The 22,019-nt window shown below is 44.2% G+C and overlaps 1 protein-coding gene across 1 annotated transcript; it reads left to right on the forward strand.

The window, feature by feature from the left end:
- The first annotated feature begins 6,222 nt into the window (after nt 1-6,222).
- On the forward strand, nt 6,223-20,614 carry txnl1 (thioredoxin-like 1). Its single transcript, XM_080846923.1, has 8 exons — nt 6,223-6,475; nt 7,732-7,828; nt 7,937-8,110; nt 9,047-9,169; nt 16,241-16,310; nt 16,662-16,834; nt 18,506-18,610; nt 20,358-20,614. Exons 1-8 carry the CDS (start codon nt 6,378-6,380, stop codon nt 20,385-20,387), a joined length of 870 nt encoding a protein of 289 aa, XP_080703049.1. The 5' UTR covers nt 6,223-6,377; the 3' UTR covers nt 20,388-20,614.
- Nucleotides 20,615-22,019: the final 1,405 nt, after the last annotated feature.

Raw genomic sequence — 22,019 nt, forward strand, 5'->3', positions numbered from 1 at the left:
CAATTAACATTTACAACACTCCATTTTTGCTTTTTCATTTGTAACTAGGTGGCGCTATACATGAAATAAGTGGTAGTGGAATGGTTGACGTGGCCTCTTAAGACCAACATACAAAAAAAATGTGGTACTCCTAGACCCTACGGTTTTCGACTTATTCACAGAAAACTGAATCGCCCTACCCTCTTTAAAAGGGGTACAGTCCGACGGGGGTGCAACGGATCAAAACGAAAATCAATGGTTCCACGCTAATCTAGTGGGGCTACATGCCCACCAAATGTCGTGCACCCCGTTGTTTCAGTGTCCCGGAAATCGTTGACAGAAAATCGGCAAACAGAAAAAAATAAGTTTGTATTTTGAATGTCAAATGAATGTTGACTATTATACATGATATGATACCCTGATCCTTGATCCAAGTGTTTGAGGGCAGGCTATGCTACGGTGGGCTAACATTACTTGTTACTAGTAAGAAGACTGTCACGGAATTAAAACGGAAGGTCTTACATTGGGGAGGGGGGATAACCAATCATATAGCGCAGGTGAAAGGAAAGGTTGCTGTTTGCTTATTGTAACGGTAATCAGCTGAGGTATATTGCAATGCAAATAAATCAACCTACCTTGATCAGAGGTCGTGTCAGTTTCTGTTTAAGTTAACACTTTGTCAGAGATGAGTTTTTCAAGAGAAGAAAATTCTAAAAAAGTCCAGGATTAATATAAATAAAGTGGTGGGCTCCTTCTTCCGGCACATGGGCATGAGTAGGTTGAGACACAACAACCTCCGCCACTACATGCCTCTTCACCGGTGTTCAGGGGCGGCCTTTCCTACAGGCCGTATAGGCGGTCGCCTAGGGCGCCACTCAGCAAGAGTTTTTTTTGCGCCCCCTTCTATATCCTCAACCAATATTTTTACATTAAAAAATAAAACTAACGTTAGGGTAAAATGAGCCAAAAATCGAAACGGAAGGGGTACGTTCGTCCTTGGTGTCGTCAGAACATGCTAGCACAGTGAGGCGTTTGGTTAGAGTGTGTGTGTGTGTGTGTGTGTTCAAGAAACTTCGAAGAATGAAATAATGAAGAGGCTAAAGCCATCTGGGGCGCAATTTAAGAAGAAAAGAAAGGAAGAAGAAGAAAAACGTGCCAAGGACAAAGGTAAATCCTTATATCCTGTTCCTAGCCTAGAATGAATTCCAGATAAGAAAACGTTAATGAATGCGGGAATTGCCCCGGTACTTTAGTTGAGTTAAGAAGAAAAGATGTACCTTATTATTGAAAGTTTTCCTACTCCCTGTCACATAGTTCTTTGAGCATTCTATAGGCGGGTAGGCTATATCAAAAATGATATGTCTCTTTATTTTACATTATACAAAAAAGATGATTAAAATAGTGGCGCGCATATAAAGCCAATAGCTAGTGCAACAACACTATAAATATAGTGTGAGCGAGCTAGCCAGTTTAATTAGACATGATTTAACTGATCAAGAGCTATGCGTCTTGGAATGAAAAAAGTATGTCAGGCTGTCCAAATACACCAAAATACTTGATAACTACATAATAGTTACATTTAACAAATAATGATGTATACTGTGACGTGCCGGCATAGTCGCCCCTTAATGCCGTGCGGCGGGCGCATACTCTTCTTTGTGTGATGCACTAGCTGTCAACAATGTTCCCTAACAATGGCCCTCATTCTCGATCATTTTCTGTAATTCTTCAGAAATGTTTCTTACGCGACTTCGTAAAAACAACCTAAGGGAAACGCTTCCGCTGCATTCCCGCACGCTTAAAAATGCGTTCATAAGCAGCCGAAGTCTTCTCAGCTGTGTTCCCTCTGATTAGTTTCTTAAATTGATGTTCGTTCTTGTGAAAGTGGATTTACATACATACACGCCCCGTCAGCTCCTTATTAGGGCACGCAGCCATAGCCAAGTGTGCTGTCGGAATCTCCCAAATCCACACGAAAGCAACTCGTCGTAACAGATGTTCATTAATAAGGCGGAGATCTGGTGGTTGAACTTCCGAAGTCCGTAAAACACATTTAAGAAGTCACTTTTTGTTTCTTTTTTTTTTTTGAATAGCCACCATAAGTGTAAAGACAGGTCATGAGTAGGAGTATATAATGCAGTCAGTGCTGTCAGTGAAATTAGCCACCTAAAGTATGAAGACTGGCCACGAATAGGAGTATAAAATACAATAAGTTCATGTCACAGTCCTTAGAGATCGGGTTTAGTGTTTATTTGACGGGGCCATCTTGTGGTTATTTGATGAATCGCATTGAGGAATCGCTTTTGGGAAGATTCCGGCAGAGTTACGACTGCTTTTTCGCGTTCTGAAAGTCTTCTGAAGTTCAGAAGAAATCCCGCATGAGAAAACTATGGAGAATGGCAAATGTTTTCCTAAATTCACCGAAGTGGAGATCAGAAGAAAGTCCTTCTGAAAGTCTTCTCAACTGCTGTCGAAAATGAGGCCCAATGGGCCAATCCACAACAGACTTGGTTTTGTGTGGCTGAAACGGAATAGAAGGTTTGTGTGCCTAGGTGTCTGTTTTCCTTCTTGCAAGCGCCCCCTGAAGTGGGGAAGGGTGAAAGCACTTGAGCAATTTCACGATAACGTTAATGCCAAAAATTAAAAATATTTATGACAAGCTTGCCTCTAGGAGGCAGATTACCCTAGCTCATTATGATTAATTTGTGGAGTGGTGCAACCGTGTGAAAAATGTTCATCGCAAATGTCACTAGCCAATATCTTGTCATGTTCACAAACTTCACAAAATTTGAACCCCTTTATCATTACCACATTCCTTGGATTCATGCCAAATATCGTGAAATTTCGTCCATAGAGCGATTGACACATTTCAATATCTCAAGAAACGCTTAAGCTAATAATTTTAAATTTAGTATACTTGCACTTACCTACATTTGCCCACATCTCCGTTAAAAGCGTTATTTGCCTCACTTAACAAAATCGCCAATGGCTAATCAAAATTCAGCAGCCAATACATGCCTGTGTGGATGGTCAATCTTACTGAAACTGTGTAGGCTCATTCGGAATGGCATATAGAAGCTATTTACCCAATTTCATCAGCCATAAGTTGTCCCTACAACATGTTTTCCTATGTTCAACTCACATGGTTTGGTCTATCTGCAAAATTGAACATCAAAAGATAAAAAAAATGAAGCCAAGGTTGAAAAATCCCAAAGTTTTCCTCTAGTAAGTGCTTGAATCAGTTCCTGTTGGTGTTGCCAATCTACAAATTACAAATTTTACACTTACGACACCTCGAGCACTGATACCAGCACATATAATTCATCACTGTGTCTGGACATTTCCTCTTTGTCTTGCTTTAAATAATGGAAAAAAGGGACATGTTGAGGTGGAGCATCACTGAGTAAATAATCTAATCTCCGTATCACAGTTTTTAAACTTGTGAATTTAACTTGTTCCTTTTTTCATTAGTAGATATAATTTATATATTGTAATTTTGAAAATATTTTATTTCCTCAGAGAAAGTTAACACATTTGCATGTTTTGGTAGCCTGGATACCAGCCTGAACTCCGCCCACAAAATGTTTGGTCTGGGAGATTCAGTCTGGACTTGAGCTAGTTGGGAGAGATTCAAGGCCTCGGAAAAGTGATCTGACCAATCAAATTGTAAGGGCGGGCTTTATACGTTGATGGACAGATGACCAACCAACGCTTGAGTTGATTAGATAGATAGACTATACATCGAACAAAGATGGCGCCGTCTCGGGAGCTTAGTGGGACATATTTTATATTTAAGCTATCTACACGACTTTTTTATGTCTACATTGACTCGGTTAGTTGTGTATGTGCAACACGAATGTTGCTGAGGATTGTAGGTCTTAACTGAAGCGCTCTAGACCACTATTTATAGGTTATTGCTAACGCGTAGACAAAAACTCCATTGAAACAAATGGTAGCTAGCTATAGCCTTGATGCTAATAAGTACGTGAGCAGGCATATCTCACAGATATTGACAGCGCATTCATTTTGAAAGAGGAACAGAGAAACGCAATCAAGGCATTGGCGATCGAAAATATGTTTTTGCCGTCCTTCGTAAAAGTTTTAATGTATCAGATGGTCATACTATGTTGCTCTGATTAGTTGTAGGTATCCAATTGAGCGAAGAGGCATTTTTTTTCCTGGTTTGTTGAAACACGCCCCATAATCACAGCCCAATGGCTCAACATCAGACTCATATTCTGACTAGAATTATGAGTATGACATCGTCAGGCTAATGTTTTGGTACATTTTCGGTACAACTGAAATCGTTTATTTTCTGTAGGTTGCATGAAATGTATGGAAAGCCAAAAATGACATAATTAAAAAGAAATACATATGTAAAAATGTGAGTCATAAATAAATAAAATGACTAAAAATGCACCAAAGAAAAGCATTAGAAAAAATATATCATGCAGTTATGTGAATGGAAATGGAAAATTAGTCCTTTTTATTTACTGTTACATTTATTTACGCTTACATTAATTCCCAAATACATTTCTTCCTCCTTTTATTTTTCTATTTATTTACACATTTTTTACCGTACTATTTCCCGTACCGTATTTATTTCTTCTCGCGCCTTTTTACATTTCTTTCTCCTACATTTACATTTCTGGCTGTATTTATTTCTGGCTGCATTTATTTCTGTATTCATTCTTGTCTCGGTATGCAAATGAGGTGGGCTATCATTGGCCAGCGCACCGTCTCTCTCATTGGTCGAGCTGCTTACCCCACTCTCCCCTAGCTCTGTATTCTTATAACCAAAGCTATGCAAGCTAACCAGCTAACTCACGTTAGTCATCTTCACACACACATATCACCTTCACACACACTGATCATACCCAAGCTGTCAACCTTAACGTATGAGGTTTATCGTTTTGCTTGCCATGGTTCAGTTAGTTTAGCTAACGGAAGCTAAGCAGTGCACAGTTAGTTTAGCTAACGGAAGCTAACCAAGTTAAACAGTGCACCGTTAGTTTAGCTAACAGAAGCTAAGCAAGTTAACCACAACCAGTGCACATCAGCAGTTGAGATCCTTGTCCGCTCTCGTCAGCTCGGTTGTAACGTGAACTGCAGGACGTGATACATAGCTTTTGCAGAGCTTTGTCAACACAATATCCCCCCTAATGACAAGTGAGAAAGAAATTGCTGGATTTGTCACCCAAACCCATGAAATCAGGCCACACATAACGTGAGGATTGTAATAACTCTAAGGCAATGTGTGCAGCTCTTTAACTTTCTCAAAAAGTTGATAGATAGTCTCTTTATTGATCCCTCGTGGAAATGAACTGTCGTGCATCTACAATGAAAGTACTATACACCAAAGCTATAAAATGAGACGTTTGCGTCCCCTATTTTGTTGCTATCCCACTGCACAACAGGTAGCGGGGATCTTCGTTTGAGTATGGCGTATTGTAGCGAGCGAGCAGGGTAAGAAATCTGGAGTCAAGGTCTCAGCCACATAGACATCCTATTACGCTCAGCCATCTCTGCGAAGCCTCGAAGCTCCCTCGCCACCATACTCCAAGTGATCGGTGGATTCATTACAAAAAAATTGTGATTCAAATTGCATCAAAATAGCTTTCAATCTCTTCCGATCTCTCCATACAGCTTCTCAGTTCTCACCAACACTTAGGCCAGAGGCCTAGCGAGACCAATGAGCGAAACGGTGCGCTGGCCAATGATAGCCCACCTCATTTGCATACTGAGACAAGAATGAATACGGAAATAAATGCAGCCAGAAATAAATGCAGCCAGAAATGTAAATGTAGGAGAAAGAAATGTAAAAAGGCGCGAGAAGAAATAAATACGGTACGGGAAATAGTACGGTAAAAAATGTGTAAATAAATAGAAAAATAAAAGGAGGAAGAAATGTATTTGGGAATAAATGTAACAGTAAATAAAAAGGACTAATTTTCCATTTCCATTCACATAACTGCATGATATATTTTTTCTAATGCTTTTCTTTGGTGCATTTTTAGTCATTTTATTTATTTATGACTCACATTTTTACATATGTATTTATTTTTAATTATGTCATTTTTGGCTTTCCATAGAAATGCATCACGACACCATTTTACGACACTAACATTTATTAACCGCACACATTTGAGTCTTCTCAGTGTGACGTCAGAACGCTAAACCGCGCCTGTTTTTGTTTTGTCTGTTTTTGATTGGCTCATTGGTGAAACTCGTCAGAAGTCTTCACGAGAGCGTAGGATTCGAGAAAGGGGGATTATCTGTGTAGTGTTGTACATAGCTAGCTACATTAGCTACTGGAAAATCGCGATAGCAAATTGCAAGGAATACGTTATTTTATTTTATCCGTCACAGGAACGTCACTTTGCACATTCAATTTTAAAATGGTTGGTGTGAAAGTAATCGGTAATGACTCAGAATTCCAGCCTGAATTAACAGGCGCCGGCTCCAGACTCGCCGTGGTCAAATTCACTAAGGCAGGGTAAGGCTCAAAATCTGCATCCAGGCCTAGTAAATAGCTATCTTGCTAGCTTGTCTCAGGGTGTGTTTCAGTTGTTAGTAGCTATGTGAGTTGAATGTGTGGCAGCAAGAAGCGTTACATTTCTAGCAATATTAGCGAAAACCCCAACGTATGTTACTTGTTAGCCAATAAATACTGATGTCTACCTATGTGAAGTAAGATATATTTGGCTGCCGCTAAGTTTACCAGTTAGCTTTGTAGATGATCTAGTAAGTGAGCTAGCTTGATAGATCTTACCCGATTTTTGGCTATGACGGAGCAAAATGGCAAGCGAGTCTGCTAACTAGCTAATAGCAAGCTGAAGAGAGCCATTGTATAGTTTTTCAGGTTGTAAACCAACCCAGGATACATGGCATGTTAACATCTGCTTGTGTTTTGGCTGTGCTACCAAGTCAGTTGTGTCATTTTGAAATATTTACTGAAACAAGCAGTGAGTAGCTTAGGTATAAGTGAACTACCCCCTTTTCTATAGCTAGCGTTAGCTAACTGGACAGTTCCAAAGTTCGGAATCACTCTGAAGTTAACTTGTGATATGCCTTTATTCATTGCCGTAGTGATCTAAATTAGACGCACGTATTATAACCAAAGCTATATTGTATTCAATAGCTTAAAGTTTAAAATAAGGACCAAAATTAATATTTCGGTATTTTTAGGTCGGATGGCAATCACAATATATATCGTATTTTCTGCGAAGTTGGCTAACGTATTTCATGTTCATTTTTAAGTCAAAGCCACATGATGTCAAACTGCTGGAACCTCTAGACCAGTGGTTCTTAACCTTTTTGGAGGTACTGAACCCTGCAAGCTTTATCAGTGCAACCTCTAGACCAGTGGTTCTTAACCTTTTTGGAGGTACTGAACCCTGCAAGCTTTATCAGTGCATTCGCCGAACCCTTCGTAATTTGAAAAATAAAATATGATTTCTTCAAAACGACATTCCTAGTGTGAACCGGGCAATACTGTGTGTGTCTTGACCCCTGCCGAACCTCTAAGAGTGGCTCAACGAACCCCTGGGGTTCGATCGAACCCAGGTTAAGAACCACGTTATAGAAATGAGTCACATAGATAATTATTGCAGTTGCAATGACAGTGTCTTGAATTATACTGGATACACTGGACAAGGTTTTATTATCTGGACAACCGGCATGCCAACTGAGCCTTCATTAATTAATCTTACCACCATGTGTCCTCAAAGGTTCATGCTACTTTCATTTCAGGTGTCGACCTTGTGTAAGAATAGCACCTGCTTTCAACATGTTGAGCAACAAGTACCCTCAAGTTGTTTTTCTGGAAGTAGATGTTCACGTCTGTCAGGTATGTTGAGGGGAAATTAACCTTTGTGACACAAAAATTAGCCTTTATGCCACAAAAGATAAAGTGTTTTGTCAAATCGTGCACAATTAATGAAATCAAATTTTACAGGCCACTGCTGCTGCCAACAATATTTCTGCAACTCCTACATTTTTGTTCTTCCGAAACAAAGTACGTGTTGATCAGTATCAGGGAGCTGATGCAACCGGACTGGAGGAGAAAATAAAACAGCATGTGGAAAATGATCCGGGGAGTAACGAGGACTCCGACATTCCAAAAGGATATGTGAGTATTTGGATGGAGATTGTTTACAAGTTTTGTATTGAAGTTACGACTGCTTATGCTATTCTTAAAATTGTCTGTTGGTCACTTTTTTATGTTCTCATGGAGCTCATGATATTTATATATGATAAGATTCAGCACATATAAGTGTAAGATTCAGCACATCATTGAGTTGCTTTACAATACAGTTTCCTATGTATGTAGGCCTACCAAGTTTTCTACCATTTCTATCATTTGAGTATTCCAACACAGATTACAATGCCAGTATTTCAGAACAACTGCACTAGATTACAGAAATTGATACAACATGAGGTGGGAATCAGAGGTTAACACATAATAGGAGATAGTCATACGATTGTCTGTACAATATTGACATAACGCAGTCGTAGAAGAAGGAACGTTGGTCAGCCAGCCCCTTATTGATGTATTTGTCCAACATGTCCAAGTGAAGCCTTTTCAGTGTAGGGCTCATCACAAGGACCAGCAGGCAGGGCTAGAGCTGGAAGCAGAAGGGTTTCTTTTGTTAGTTGTTCACTAGCAGAATGAGGGACATCAAGCAAGTTCCAGTATTCTACTTTTGCCTGAAATTCAGCACTCATCCGTGTCACTTCTAATAGTTCAGGCATTCTAACTGATGCAGGTTAGATTGTAACATGGTCAAATTGCATTACTGTGTTAGCAACCACACCTTAGAAATGGATTGTCCTTTAGTAACATGATAGAACTCCCTTGAGGCAATAATTGAGAATTTTATTGTTTGGTGCTGTGTAAATACAATTGAATTGAAGTTAAAGTGTATTTTCTTCTGTTTTTCAAACTTCTGTCCATTTAGTGCCGGAGTTAACCTAGAGTTTTTCCAGTAACTTGTACGGTCTCAAGTGCTTATTTAGCCGTGAATGCCACATACGTGTATTAATTGAAATGAACTGTTTGTTTCAGATGGACCTCATGCCATTTGTAAACAAAGCCGGGTGCGAGTGCCTAAATGAGAGTGACGACTGCGGCTTTGACAATTGCTTAATCAAGGACTCGTCCTTCTTGGAGTCTGACTGTGACGAGCAGGTCTGTATCATTTATCCTTAGCTGCTTTTGAATTAAATGTACTGCTCCCATCTGTACAGTGATCTGTTCACTCTATTTCATCTTCTGTTAGATTAAGATGTTGTGTCACAGGCTATGTTATACACGCATGCCATTAATTAATTAATATGTACATCTCACAGAGGATCATGCCAAATCATGCAATCCTGTGTAGATGTGTTCAAGGTTCAAGCAAGAATCTAATAACACAGGCCCAGGTATTACAATAAGGGATCACACCTACTGCTAAACTGGTATATCTTGCCTGTACTGTAAATGACATCTGGTAAATGAGCAAAAGGCAATCTGAATGACAGTAAACATGATCACTTTGTGTATTCATTGCCTCAGTTCTAAGTATGGAACCCTCCTGATGCACTGTTTTTTGTAGTATTAATTGTAACACTAGGTCTCTATTGCTCGTAGCTTGATTGTTCTCTCCTTTGGACACCACTTTGGACAAAAGTGTCTGCTAAATGTAATTCTATTTCATCCTTACTGACCGCTAGACGGTGCTTCAAGCACTGGATGATCCATCTCGCGCATGCGCAGGTTCGAGGACTAATACCAAAATTGTCACGTCGTGACCCCGATGACCCCCGGATAGTTTATATCTTCCGGTGGGGTCAGGGAAACTGTTCCTTTTCATCTTCTCGCTACGCAGGTTTGGTGTTCGCTAAGAAGCTAAGGAAGCTAAAAAAGCTAAAAAAGTTTGGTGCTTATCCTGTCCTGTGCCGTTGGCCTCGCGACACTGTCGGAGCCGTGAACTTCTCACCCTCCAGAGGCCGCACCGACTGTGGGATAAGTACCCTGGTTCTCTTATTATCGCTGGTTACAACTTTGGCATCGCCTGCGCGTGCCAATGGGTTGCAAGGCCGTAATTACTCTGTTTGTGGTCAAGTAGCGTCTTCGCCCTTCCCACCACTAGACAGCCAGTTACGTTGCTTAGCCAGCTGTTGCCGCAAGAAGTTGGTGATCGTAGTAATTCCCTAATTCTGCCCACCACCATTCATTGTATTGCGGTTACTACGCTACTAGCGTAACAATTCCCTGGGGGAATTATTGTGTTAATCGCGGTGACGGCTGCTTCGCCCTCTCCCACCACCATTCATTGTATTTGCGCTACGCTACTAGCGTAACAACTCCCTAGGGGAATTATTTGTGTTAAGTGTGGTGACGGCTGCATTCGCCCTCCCCCACCATTCATTGTGTTTGCGAATACTATGTAGACGCTCCTTCTACTAGCGCTCATAGAGACGCAGTTACAATTCCCTAGGGGAATTACTTGCGTATACTACACTGTTGCCAATTGAGCAGGCTTAGCCCACTGCGTAAGTCGCCGGTTACTACGCGAGCGACCAGGGTTCACAACCCGCCTCCGGCGCTTCAAAGTGAAAATGTACCAATATGTAATTCATTTTCAAATCGCTGGTATGTTTGGTAATTGGTGAAGGCTTGCGTGTCCGCGTGTCTCCCACCGTCCATACTACACTGTTGTGTTATTGCGATTGTTACGCTACCCCCACTGGCCCAGTATAGCGGTGGAGTTGGCAGTAGATTGCTTTATTGTGGCTAAAAGAGATTGATTGTCATAGTGGTTGTCCCACACCCATAGCCACTGGAAGGACGCGCTTTCGCTTCTTCTTCCAGTGCTCAGAGGAAACGCAATTGCAATTCCGCTAGCTGAATTACTTGCGCATGGTGAATGGCTATATCACTACAGTTAACTATTTTTTCTTCAGTGATGCTTAGCCCACCTGACATGCCATTGGTTACCACGCCAGATATCATGGTTCGCGCCAGCGACCTGGGTTCGCACCCCACCTCCGGCGCCCTGGCACTAAATTGAATCCTCAATTGAATTGAGTCAGATTCATTAAAATAAGTTCTCCCTGCAATATTTGAGGGAAAGCCCAGTATTATACTGTTATTCAGTTCTGTGTGTGGCCATCCACCCTCTCCTGGTGAAGGCAGTGTGCTCGCTCCTCGCTCCCAGCACAGGTGTGGTCTGTATCAACCAGCTGATCAATTCAATTATATAGTGCTTCTCTAAATACTCAAACACTTTACAGAGTAGTCTGGCCTAGGCCATACATTCAGACAGTCATACCGTGTTATGCATGTATTGGTGGCTGTTGGCCTGCAAATATTTTGTCGGTAAAGGCAGCGGTTCCTGCCTCCCTCTCCCGGCATCTATTCTGCATCTATATCTATTCTAGATCTATTCTGCTTAACCCATTGAGTGTAGCCATTCCCATCTCCTGGTGTGGGCAGTGCTCTCGCTACCCGCTCACAGCACAGGTGTGGTTTGTAATTGTTGGCCTGAGAATATTGGTCGGTGAAGGCAGCGGTTCCTGCCCCCTCTCCCGGCATCTAGTCTACACTGTGTAGCTCATTGTGCGTGGCTATCCACCCGCTCCTGGTGAGGGTAGCGCTCTCGCTACCTGCTCCCAGCACAGGTGTGGTTGTAGTTTGGCCTGCAGGTATTTGTCGGTGACGGCAGCGGCTCCTGCCTCACTCTCCCGGCATCTGCTCTGCACCGTGTAATTCGTTGTGTGTGGCCATCCACCCTCTCCTGGTGAGGGCAGTGCTCTCACTAACCGCTCCTAGCACAGGTGTGGTTTGTAATAGTTGGCCTGAGAATATTGGTCGGTGAAGGCAGCGGTTCCTGCCCCCTCTCCCGGCATCTAGTCTACACTGTGTAGCTCATTGTGCGTGGCTATCCACCCGCTCCTGGTGAGGGTAGCGCTCTCGCTACCTGCTCCCAGCACAGGTGTGGTTTGTAGTTTGGCCGGCAAATATTTTGTTGGTGAAGGCAGCGATTCCTGCTTCCCTCTCCCAGCATCTATTCTGCATCTATATATATCCTATATTTATGCTGATTAACCCATCGAGTGTGGCCATTCCCCTCTCCTGGTGAGGGCAGTGCTCTCGCTACCCGCTCCCAGCACAAGTGTGGTTTGTAATTGTTGGCCTGAGAATATTGGTCGGTGAAGGCAGCGGTTCCTGCCCCCTCTCCCGGCATCTAGTCTACACTGTGTAGCTCATTGTGCGTGGCTATCCACCCACTCCTGGTAGGGTAGCGCTCTCGCTACCTGCTCCCAGCACAGGTGTGGTTTGTAGTTTGGCCTGCAAATATTTTGTCGGTGAAGGCAGCGATTCCTGCTTCCCTCTCCCAGCATCTATTCTGCATCTATATCTATCCTATATATTATGCTGATTAACCCATCGAGTGTGGCCATTCCCCTCTCCTGGTGAGGGCAGTGCTCTCGCTCCCCGCTCCCAGCACAGGTGTGGGTTGTAACTGATGGCCTGTGAATATTGTCGGTGGAGGCAGTGGTTCCTGCCTACCTCTCCCTGCACCTAGCCTATTCTGATTGTCCCCATTATGTTGGGACCATTATCCCTACTGAGGCTAACTACTACCGTTCTCTCTCAGTGGTGCGTGGGTTGCAGACATGGTGAGCAACCACTCTTGTGCGGCCTGCATGGCCCTCTGCAGGGAACAGCTGACAAGAGGTTGCTAGTTCGATCCTGTCGAAGCGCCCTTGAACAGACACTGGACCCCTGATTGCTCCTGATGTGCAGTGTGCAATCAGTGTAAATGTAGAAATGTGTATACATTGTATGTCGCTTTGGATAAAAGCGCCTGCTAAATGACAATGTAAATATAAATGACCCCGGCCCAGCGATGCAATCAAGCTCTGCCGATCCGACTTAGGCCTGGAAGGTCTGCGGCTGCCCCACGGCGCAGCTCGCAGTCACAGGTCCACCCAAGGGGTCACACGGGGCCCACAGCCTGTTCAGCGGCAAGCGCGGGCCTTCAGAGTCCAGAGCGACAGCCCTCGGGCCAACCTCACGCTTCGTGCGCAGCCCATCGTCCCCCCAGAGCCCCTAGGGGCGGGGGGGCCAGGCGCTGAGGCCCAGTGGCCGGCCGTCTGCGTTCCCAGCTGCAGCTCAGCTACTGGGCTGCTTCTATCAGGGACCCGGGGTGCTTTCCACCTAACCCACTGATGCCGACTTCAGTTCCGACGCCGGCCCCCAGCCTATGGCCGGGTCAAAATGACCATCATGAAGACCCGGCGAAAGCCCGGGCCCTTACCCAGGAGCGGTCCACCCTCCTGGACAGGGGTGCCATTGAGCCGGTAGACCCCCTGACACAACCCGGGGGGTTCTACTCAACCTACTTTCTAGTATCAAAGAAAGAGGGCGGACTCCGTCCCATCCTCGACCTGAGAGGCCTCAACAGGCTCCTGAGGGTCTTGAGGTTCCGCATGCTGAGCATGGCAAGGGGCTCTGCGTACAATAACCAGGGGGTAGTGGTTTACGTCAGTAGACCTCAAGGATGCCTACTTTCATGTACCCATAGCGCCACACCACAGACGGGTTCTGCAGTTTGCGTTCAGGGACATCACCTCAGTTCAGGGTGCTCCCAGTTGGCCTCTCCCTTCCCCACGTGCCTTCATCAGGTGTGGGGCGGCAGCCCTCTCACCCCTACAGTCGCAGGGCATGACAATCTTGCCGTACCTGGACGACTGGCCCCTTGTGCCCCGTCCCCGGCTCAGATGGCCCTGGACACGACGCATCTCCTTCAATTTAACAAGGAGCTGCCTGGTCCAATCGCAGATCACACTCTTCTCAGGGTGACTCTCGATTCAGTGGCCATGAGGGCTTGTCCATCGCCACGGCGATTGTACGACAGCCTACACCTTCTTTCCCAGTTCAGGAAGGCAGGCAGTTGCGTTACACGGAATTCTGCGCCTTCTAGGGAAGCTGACAGCAGCTGCAACTGTGGTTCCCCTAGGCCTGCTGTCGCTACGCCCCCTCCAGTGGTGGCTTCACAGTTTTCATCTGGACGCTGAGCAGCACCGGCACAGGAGACTCAGGGTGTCACCTTGTTGATGCTCTGGGGCTGCGGGCTGTGCACAGGGCACTGCAGGCTTCTGCCCTTCTTGGAAGGCCGACACGTGCTCGTGCGGTCAGACAAGGTTCGACAGTCTCCCATATCAATCACCAGGGAGTTGCGTTCCGCCAATCCCGTTGATTTTTCCAACTCTACAGGGAGTTCTCCAGCAGGGCCACAGACTGCTGCTGGTAGCCCCTTCTGGCCAGGGAAGACGTGGTTCCCACTTCTGTGCAGGCTGCAGCGGGATGCCGCTGCGCCTCCCCGACAGGAAGGATCTCCTGTCTCAGTTACAGGGTCGGATATGGCATCCTGACCCTCATCGGTTGCAGCTGTTGGTCTGGCCCCGCAGGGCCCAACCCACTGCTGACAGATGTTTGGACGTTGTCCGTAATGCCATACTGAATGCCCGGGCACCCTCTACCCGGGCGCAGTATGAGAACAGGCTGTTTGCCGCATGGCGAGGGCCCCGTGCATTGCGCGGTCCCTAGCGCCTTAGAGTTCCTCCAGTCACTCCTGGATGGGGGCCGGTCCCCGGCTACCTTTGGGGTGTATGTGGCAGCTATCCTCCCGATATGCTCTGGTGGATAATGACACGGTGGGGAGCCACAGGTTGGTGCCCCCCTTTTTTCTGAGGGGCGCACTAGGGCTGCGCCCCCCACAAGCACGGCGCGCCCCAGCATGGGATCTGCACCTTGTGCTTGATGCCTTGTGTTGTCTCCTTGAACCCCTGGCTCAGGCAGAGCTAAAGTGGGTCTCTAACAAGACGGCTTTCTCGTCGCTGTCGCATTGGCGAAGCACGTTAAAAAGCTCCATGCACTGTCCATGAGCGGCCCCTGTTGAGGTGGAGTCTGGATGGCCCAGGGGTTACCCTGTGGCCGAATTCAGTTTCTTCTGAAGGTTTACACAGTCAACCTCAATCGACCTATCCACCTGCCGCGACTTATTCCCCCTGAGGGGGAAGACAGTTGAAATGACTGTGCCCTGTGCGGGCCCTGAGGGCATATGTGGCTGTGACCGCAGGTATTCGGCGGTCGAATCAGCTTTCCTCTGCTATGGTGACCCTAGGAGGGGCTCTGCTTTTTCCAAGCAGCGACTGTCCCACTGGGTGGTGGAGGCCATCACCCAGGCGTATAAAGGAGGTGGGCACCCCCTGCCATCCGGGGTGAGGTGCCACTCCACCAGTGCTGTCTCGACATCCTGGGCAGCCTCACGGGGCATTCCCCTGGAAGATGTCTGTGAGGCAGCGTCACGTACATCACCTAGTACCTTCTCAAGGCTCTACCGGGTGAATGTTGCCACTCCTCAGCTGTTGGCTGTGATCCTGTCACCTATACAAAGGGGAGGTGGGCACCCCCTGCTATCCGGGGTGAGGTGCCACTCCACCAGAGCTGTCTCGACGTCCTGGGCAGCCTTGCGGGGCATTCCCCTGGAGGATGTCTGCAAGGCAGCATCATGTACATCACCTAGTACCTTTCCCAGGGTCTACCGGGTGAATGTTGCCACTCCTCAGCCGTTGGCTGTGAGCCTGTCACCTAGGCATGTAAGGATGTGGGCACCCCCTGCCATCCGGGGTGAGGTGCCACTCCACTAGAAGCTGTCTCGACACCCTGGGCAGCCTCGCGGGGCATTCCCCTGGAAGATGTCTGCGAGGCAGCGTCATGGACATCACCTAGTACCTTCTCTAGGTTCTACCGGGTGTATGTTGCCACTCCCCAGCCGTGGGCTGTGGTCCTGTTGCCTGACTCTGCTGCTTCCCTCAGTGAGGTAAGTGTTGGAGTTCTTCGTGACTTTGTTGGTATACGTCATCCAGTGCTTGAAGCACCGTCTAGCGGTCAGTAAGGATGAAATAGAACGAAAGTTACGTATGTAACTACGGTTCTATGAATCACTGGATGACCGCTAGACCGTTCTGTCACTCAGAATCCTCGTGCTCTCGCGAGAAGATTGTGTAGGAACAGTTTCCCTGACCCCACCGGAAGATATAAACTATCCGGGGGTCATCGGGGTCACGACGTGACAATTTTGGTATTAGTCCTCGAACCTGCGCATGCGCGAGATGGATCATCCAGTGCTTGAAGCACCGTCTAGCGGTCATCCAGTGATTCATAGAACCGTAGTTACATACGTAACTTTCGATTTATTTACAGCTCCTCATTACAATGGCCTTCAATCAGCCTGTGAAACTCTTCTCCATGAAGCTCCAGGCTACTGACTTAGGTGAGATGCTGTCTTTTAACTTGTCCTCCATTAGAAATGCCAGAACTCCGATAGAACAAAGAGAGATGGAAATTTGGGGCAGTTGTGTTAACATGTTGTTGGTGTTTTATGACTGAAATTGGTTGACTAAGCATAAAGTGTATTACACAAGCCTAGTTTATCGACTTTAACAATCTAATCAATATTGATAGAACTGTGGATGTCTTTTGATGCTTAAAGGACCTCAAAATGGCCACTCTGAAGTCACTACCATGAGTGTTCTATTGTTTTGCTGCTCCACACTAAATAGTTATGTGTTTTTCCCCCTTTCCTTTCATTCTTTTTTGCCTCTGTGCATTTTCTCTGCTGTAGCAAATGCCCCAAAGATTGTGAAGATTTTCATCAATCTGCCTCGCTCGATGGACTTTGATGATGCTGAACGTAGTGAAGCCACGCAGACACTGGAGCTCAGCGAGGAGGATTACAAGGAAGACGGCCTCCTCCCGCTGCGATACGTCAAGTTCCAGAACGTCAACAGCGTCACTGTACGTCCCTGCGTTGAAACCGGGTTTGATTTGATTTGTCCAAAATGTTATGTGCCTCAGAGGTGCACATGGCACTCTGCAAGCGTAGTCAGCTAAACAGAACACAACAACAACATAGAATTCCATAATCACCACACTGAACTCACTCAGGATGGTATGGAACTAGTTTTCTGTACCATTTTAATATGATGCGCCTGGTTGAATTTCAGTACAACTTTTCTCTGCAGTTTTTCTCAACGTTAAAGTCTCATTTTACAGCCCAAAGGCATGATCTAAGTCAGGGGTCCCCAACCTTTTTTGCACCACGGACCGGTTTAATGCAGGGATTTATTTTTCACGGACCGGCTTCAAGGTGTGGCAGATAAATACAGCAAAAATAAAATAACACCACCCACTAAGTGCATGAAAAATACAACTCACCATAACGATGAAACAGTGCTTGGTCTTCATGTGCAGTTTTGAAGGCTTCAATGGCTCGTTTGCTAGCTTGTCGCCACATATTATACAGAGCGGACTTGGTGCTTGAGAATCACCTGTTGCGATAAACCTGTATTTTAAGTATGACTCCTGGTATTGTCTGTTAAAAGAAGCGTTCTTTCCTGGAGGTCGTAGCCTCCTGTTCTGGCACCTCAGTTGGCCTTTTCCGATTTACAAAGAAGCTCTCCAAAGACGTTTGTTTTTTTACACATTTTTCGCTAGTTTGCAGGCTTATTTTTTGAGTGACGCATCACGTGAAAGAGACAAGTGTCTTGACGTGACAAGAGGCACAGGCGAATGTTACGTCTGGGGAAAATCCGGTAGTTTTTCAAATTAAAACACCTTTCAGACTCTAATAGTTAATACAGCGGAAATTATATAAATTATTTATTCTTTCTGTGCGGCCCGGTAACAAATGCCTCACGGACCGGTACCGGGCCGCGGCCCAGTGGTTGGGGACCACTGATCTAAGTGGTTTACTAGATTTGAACAGTGCCTTTGAATGACTTGTGGTTCTTCCATTCTAACACCTGAAACAAAGACTGAGGATGTATAGAATGAACAGGGGTATAAGGGAACATTTTCTTTTCACCACTTTTCAGAATTACACCATTGCTTTAATTCACAGATTGGTTTCAGTTTGATGACCCAAATATTTAAATGGTATGAAATATGGATATAGCCCCACTGATTATTGCAGTGTGACATACCAGAGCAGAGCCTACTGCCATTTCCATGTAATTTACCAAAAAGCGAGACAAATGAGGCAACCGTCAACTCAGTTGTGGAGTCACTTATGAATCCACTCCCATTCTAACTTTGGCCAGCAGTCATTTTCATGAATCATTTTTGTAGGTGTTGCCATCTCTGCCTCAGGACGGAGTTCCCCTCTCTGATGGATTTGTATAAAATAAGGAACTATATTAGATAAGTGCCATACATGTACATGTGTGTGTCTGGTGTCTGATGTCAGGCCTACTCTAGTCTAAACAACCAGGCTTTTCTATTTCTTTTCCAGCCTTGCGATTTCAGTTCTTGGTTATACAGTAACTTTACAGCCCAGATTGGCTTCAGATGTACAACTGCACCACCTAGTGGTGGAAAGTGTGTAAAGCAAGAAGATTTGAGGAAAAAAAAAGAAATCGGATATTTCTGTTAACGGTATGTCTCCCTGTGTTCTTTATGCAATTCCAGCTATTTATTAAGTCCAACCATGGAGACGAGGAGACGACAAAAGTGAATTACTTGACTTTTATTGGAACCCCTGTACAAGCAACAAACATGAACGACTTCAAACGGGTATGGAATGTTTCTTTTGTTTTTTGTAAAAGTGCATTGCAACTTATACACGTGTTACAGACGTTTTATGTAGTTTTTGTATTCAAACATAAAATCTCACTGGGCATCACAGATGTTACCACAATAGGGTAAAACTGAATGAATGAAAATATCAATCAATCCTTTAATTTTTCCTGTAGAATTACATCATTATTTTAAGTCTAGAAGGATTTCTTGCCCTACGTCAGTGGTCACCAAGCCCTTTTTAGGCCCGACCTCTGCCTTGGTGACAGGCAAGATCTACCTATTGAGGCGTTAAAAGAAAAGACTGTTCAGACTCCAGACTGGTCTTACAACTTAACTTTTTTTTATTGCACTTTCAAAATTGTATTTTGCACCAGAAAACAACATAAAACCACACAGAGAATTTTTAGTCAAAAGGGCTTCATTATGCAAACAGGTTTTGAAACAAACAAACTTATTTGCAGTGGGCCTATACCTATTTGTGCACAGCAAACAAACAAGCAAGTAAATAAATGAAACCAGAATAGACCCAAAAGATAGCATGCACTCACAACAAGTGATGAAAAATGCAAACAAGACCACTTAACTAGGCCTTATTGAAATAGGTGTTGCTCCAGACATGCAAACAAATAGGTTCAAATATGGCTCAAATAAATAGATTCAAATAGGTCCAAAAAACAGCAGTAATGCAGTGTTACTGATGTCCGTCGACTCAACTAACAGTTTTGAAAAGAACGGGCTACCTTTCATCCTTTCCTGGATCTGTATGTCTGAGGCGTCTCCAAATGTCGCTTCATATTTGAAGGTTTGAGCGCCTCATTAGACAGCATTAACAACAGTGTGCTCTGAGGCCATTCACGAAACCCAATCTAATATAATCAGGGTTAAATTTTACGCAAATTTTTTGTAGTTTTCGGTAGTATGACATTGCCAGTGCTGTCATTCTGTCAACTTCTCAATTTTTCCGCTTATATCGTCACAGAAAGGAACGTTACCTTGACTGAGCGCTTCAACTTGTTGACGCTGTAAAGTTCAAAGAAGATAGGATATTATTCTCATGATCTGTCTGTTGTGCCTATTTATACATTTTATATTGTGTTTAAAACATCGAATTTCAATAATACATTTAAATAATATTAGGCCCCATTCTTGAGCGCAGTGAAATCGTTGGTGATGGTGATAACATTCAACTCTACAGACACGTCTCTTCAGTTGCATTCCCTAATAAGGAGCTGGAGGTGTGTTTCTGTATGTAAACCCAGGTGCACAAAAAAGCATGTTTAATTTAAGAATCCTCCTGAGAACACTTCAGCTGTGTTAGAACCCATTTTCAGGCGGAGATCTTTTCTGGCGTTAGTCTTCCGAAAACCTTAAGAAAACATTTCATAAGACACTTCAGAAAATTAATTATGTATTTATTTATTTTTGGGGGGGAGATCGACAGGGAAAGTCTCCGAGATCGACACACCTCTGCCCTATGTGTATCTAGCGAAGGATGCAGTCTTCCAGTGCTATGGTTGACGCAGTGTCGTTGATATGATGACGCTCTTTAAATTGTACACTGGATGCCTTTTGAGGAAAAAAATGTCCATTTCAGATTGTTTAGCAGATGTCTGATATTTTGTTCTAAGCCTCCTCATATTGGCTTTAGTATGGTAACCCTTTACCTGAGGCTTACTATGGCACCTGTTCGTCACACAGAATGACAATTAATACGATCCTTTCTGACATGTGTCATCTTCAGGTTGTGGGAAAGAAGGGAGAGAGCCACTGAAGAGACAACTGGACTAACTGCTGCAATCCCATCTGCCAAAGCTGCTGGTTCTCTCCACTGTAATACGAACAGACCGGCGCCGCTCCCTATGTCTCTCTGTCTCTGTCTCTCTATAGCTCTCAAAGAGTGAAATCACTGCTGGGGCTGAGGCAGCTCCCTTCAGATATTTTTATTGTAATCCAAACTAACATGTAAATAAAAGGAATCCTTTTTCAAAGGCAGTCACATTGCTGTGTTAGCTTTTTTTTCTGTCTTTTGAGCACTAGTGTGATGGTCTGGTATAGATTTAAAAAAAAAAAATATTTCCATTCCATTTTATTTGTTTAATTCTTTAATTTACTTGCATTAAACACCAGCAAAATGCAACCAAGTGTTATTTGCAGTGGCTGAGGGGACTACTTAAATGTATTTGATTAATATGAAGTTCAGCAAGACAAATCTAGAATTTATTGAGTTAAGTTTTTATTTATAATCATATCTTTATTTTGTTGTGTGTATTGAAGGATTTCGATATTTCCGGACTAGGCTTTGTTTACATATTTTGACAATGTCATGTATGACCACTGGATGTCAGCAAAAGCTTAATGAATGAACCATACCGGGATGTGCATTCCCTCTCCGTTCGGGCAACCTACAATCTTTCGGCATCTCATAAAAGGTACGCCCTTGACTTTGGTTCTGTGGAGTTTAGGGTATGTAGGCTTCTATCTTTTCTAACCTGTCGAATTAGCCCACCGGAAACACAGGCCTAATGTTTTATTCTAATGTTAAATTTGCCCACCCGAAACACCGGCATAATGTTTTATTCTAATGTTGGAAACATCTTTTCCTGAGCACGCTAGTTAAACTTGTCACGTTTTTTGACTTGACGAAATTGGTTCTGAAAGACTAATCCTCTGGAGGGTTCATAGTTGGTCTTGAATTGGGGGGGGGGGGGGGGGTCTGGTTTAGGCCTAGTCGGCGTTGTGTATTGCGTCCAGCTTTCCAATTCACTGGGGGAAAAAACTACATCTTAACTATTTGTTTAATTTGTGTGTCCTTGGAGAATAGGCCTATACCCAAATAATTCCTGTTTGGTTTAGGTATCTAAAGGAACGAGTTTAAATTCATAGGGCAGTCCTAAATAATATAATCGGGGTGTTTACAGCCAATACTGGTCAAACATGGAGCGTGAGATATAGGCCTAATCAGTCTGGAGATTAGTTTAATAACTTATGCGAGACTAGGCCTAGCAGTTTATTTTACGTGCACCATCCACAATTGTGTTTGAAAAAAGTCTAGGCTACAAGGCCTATGTTTATTGTGCATAGGCCAAGCATGCTTTTTTTTAATTCGTTTTGGATGCTGACCATAGAGAAATAGACGAACATGGCGGTGCCGCAGCATAGGCCTAAATAAAGGTTAAACACAACCGTCTGATTTACATATAGGCCTGGCTGTGATTTTGGCAGTAGTGTCTGGTTTGACGGTGTTGGATGTGCTGATTAAGAAGCAGCCAGACAAAGGGACTTTAAAAAAAAAAAAAAGCATTTGTTGATTGCTTAAACTGTATGAGTGCGGAGCTTCCTGCATCATGCTCTTTTAACAAAATGACAAATGCCCTTAAAACATTGTTCAGATGATGAACTAAAA

Source organism: Sprattus sprattus, assembly GCF_963457725.1.
Source record: "Sprattus sprattus genome assembly, chromosome: 11".
In the NCBI taxonomy this organism is placed as follows: domain Eukaryota; kingdom Metazoa; phylum Chordata; class Actinopteri; order Clupeiformes; family Clupeidae; genus Sprattus; species Sprattus sprattus.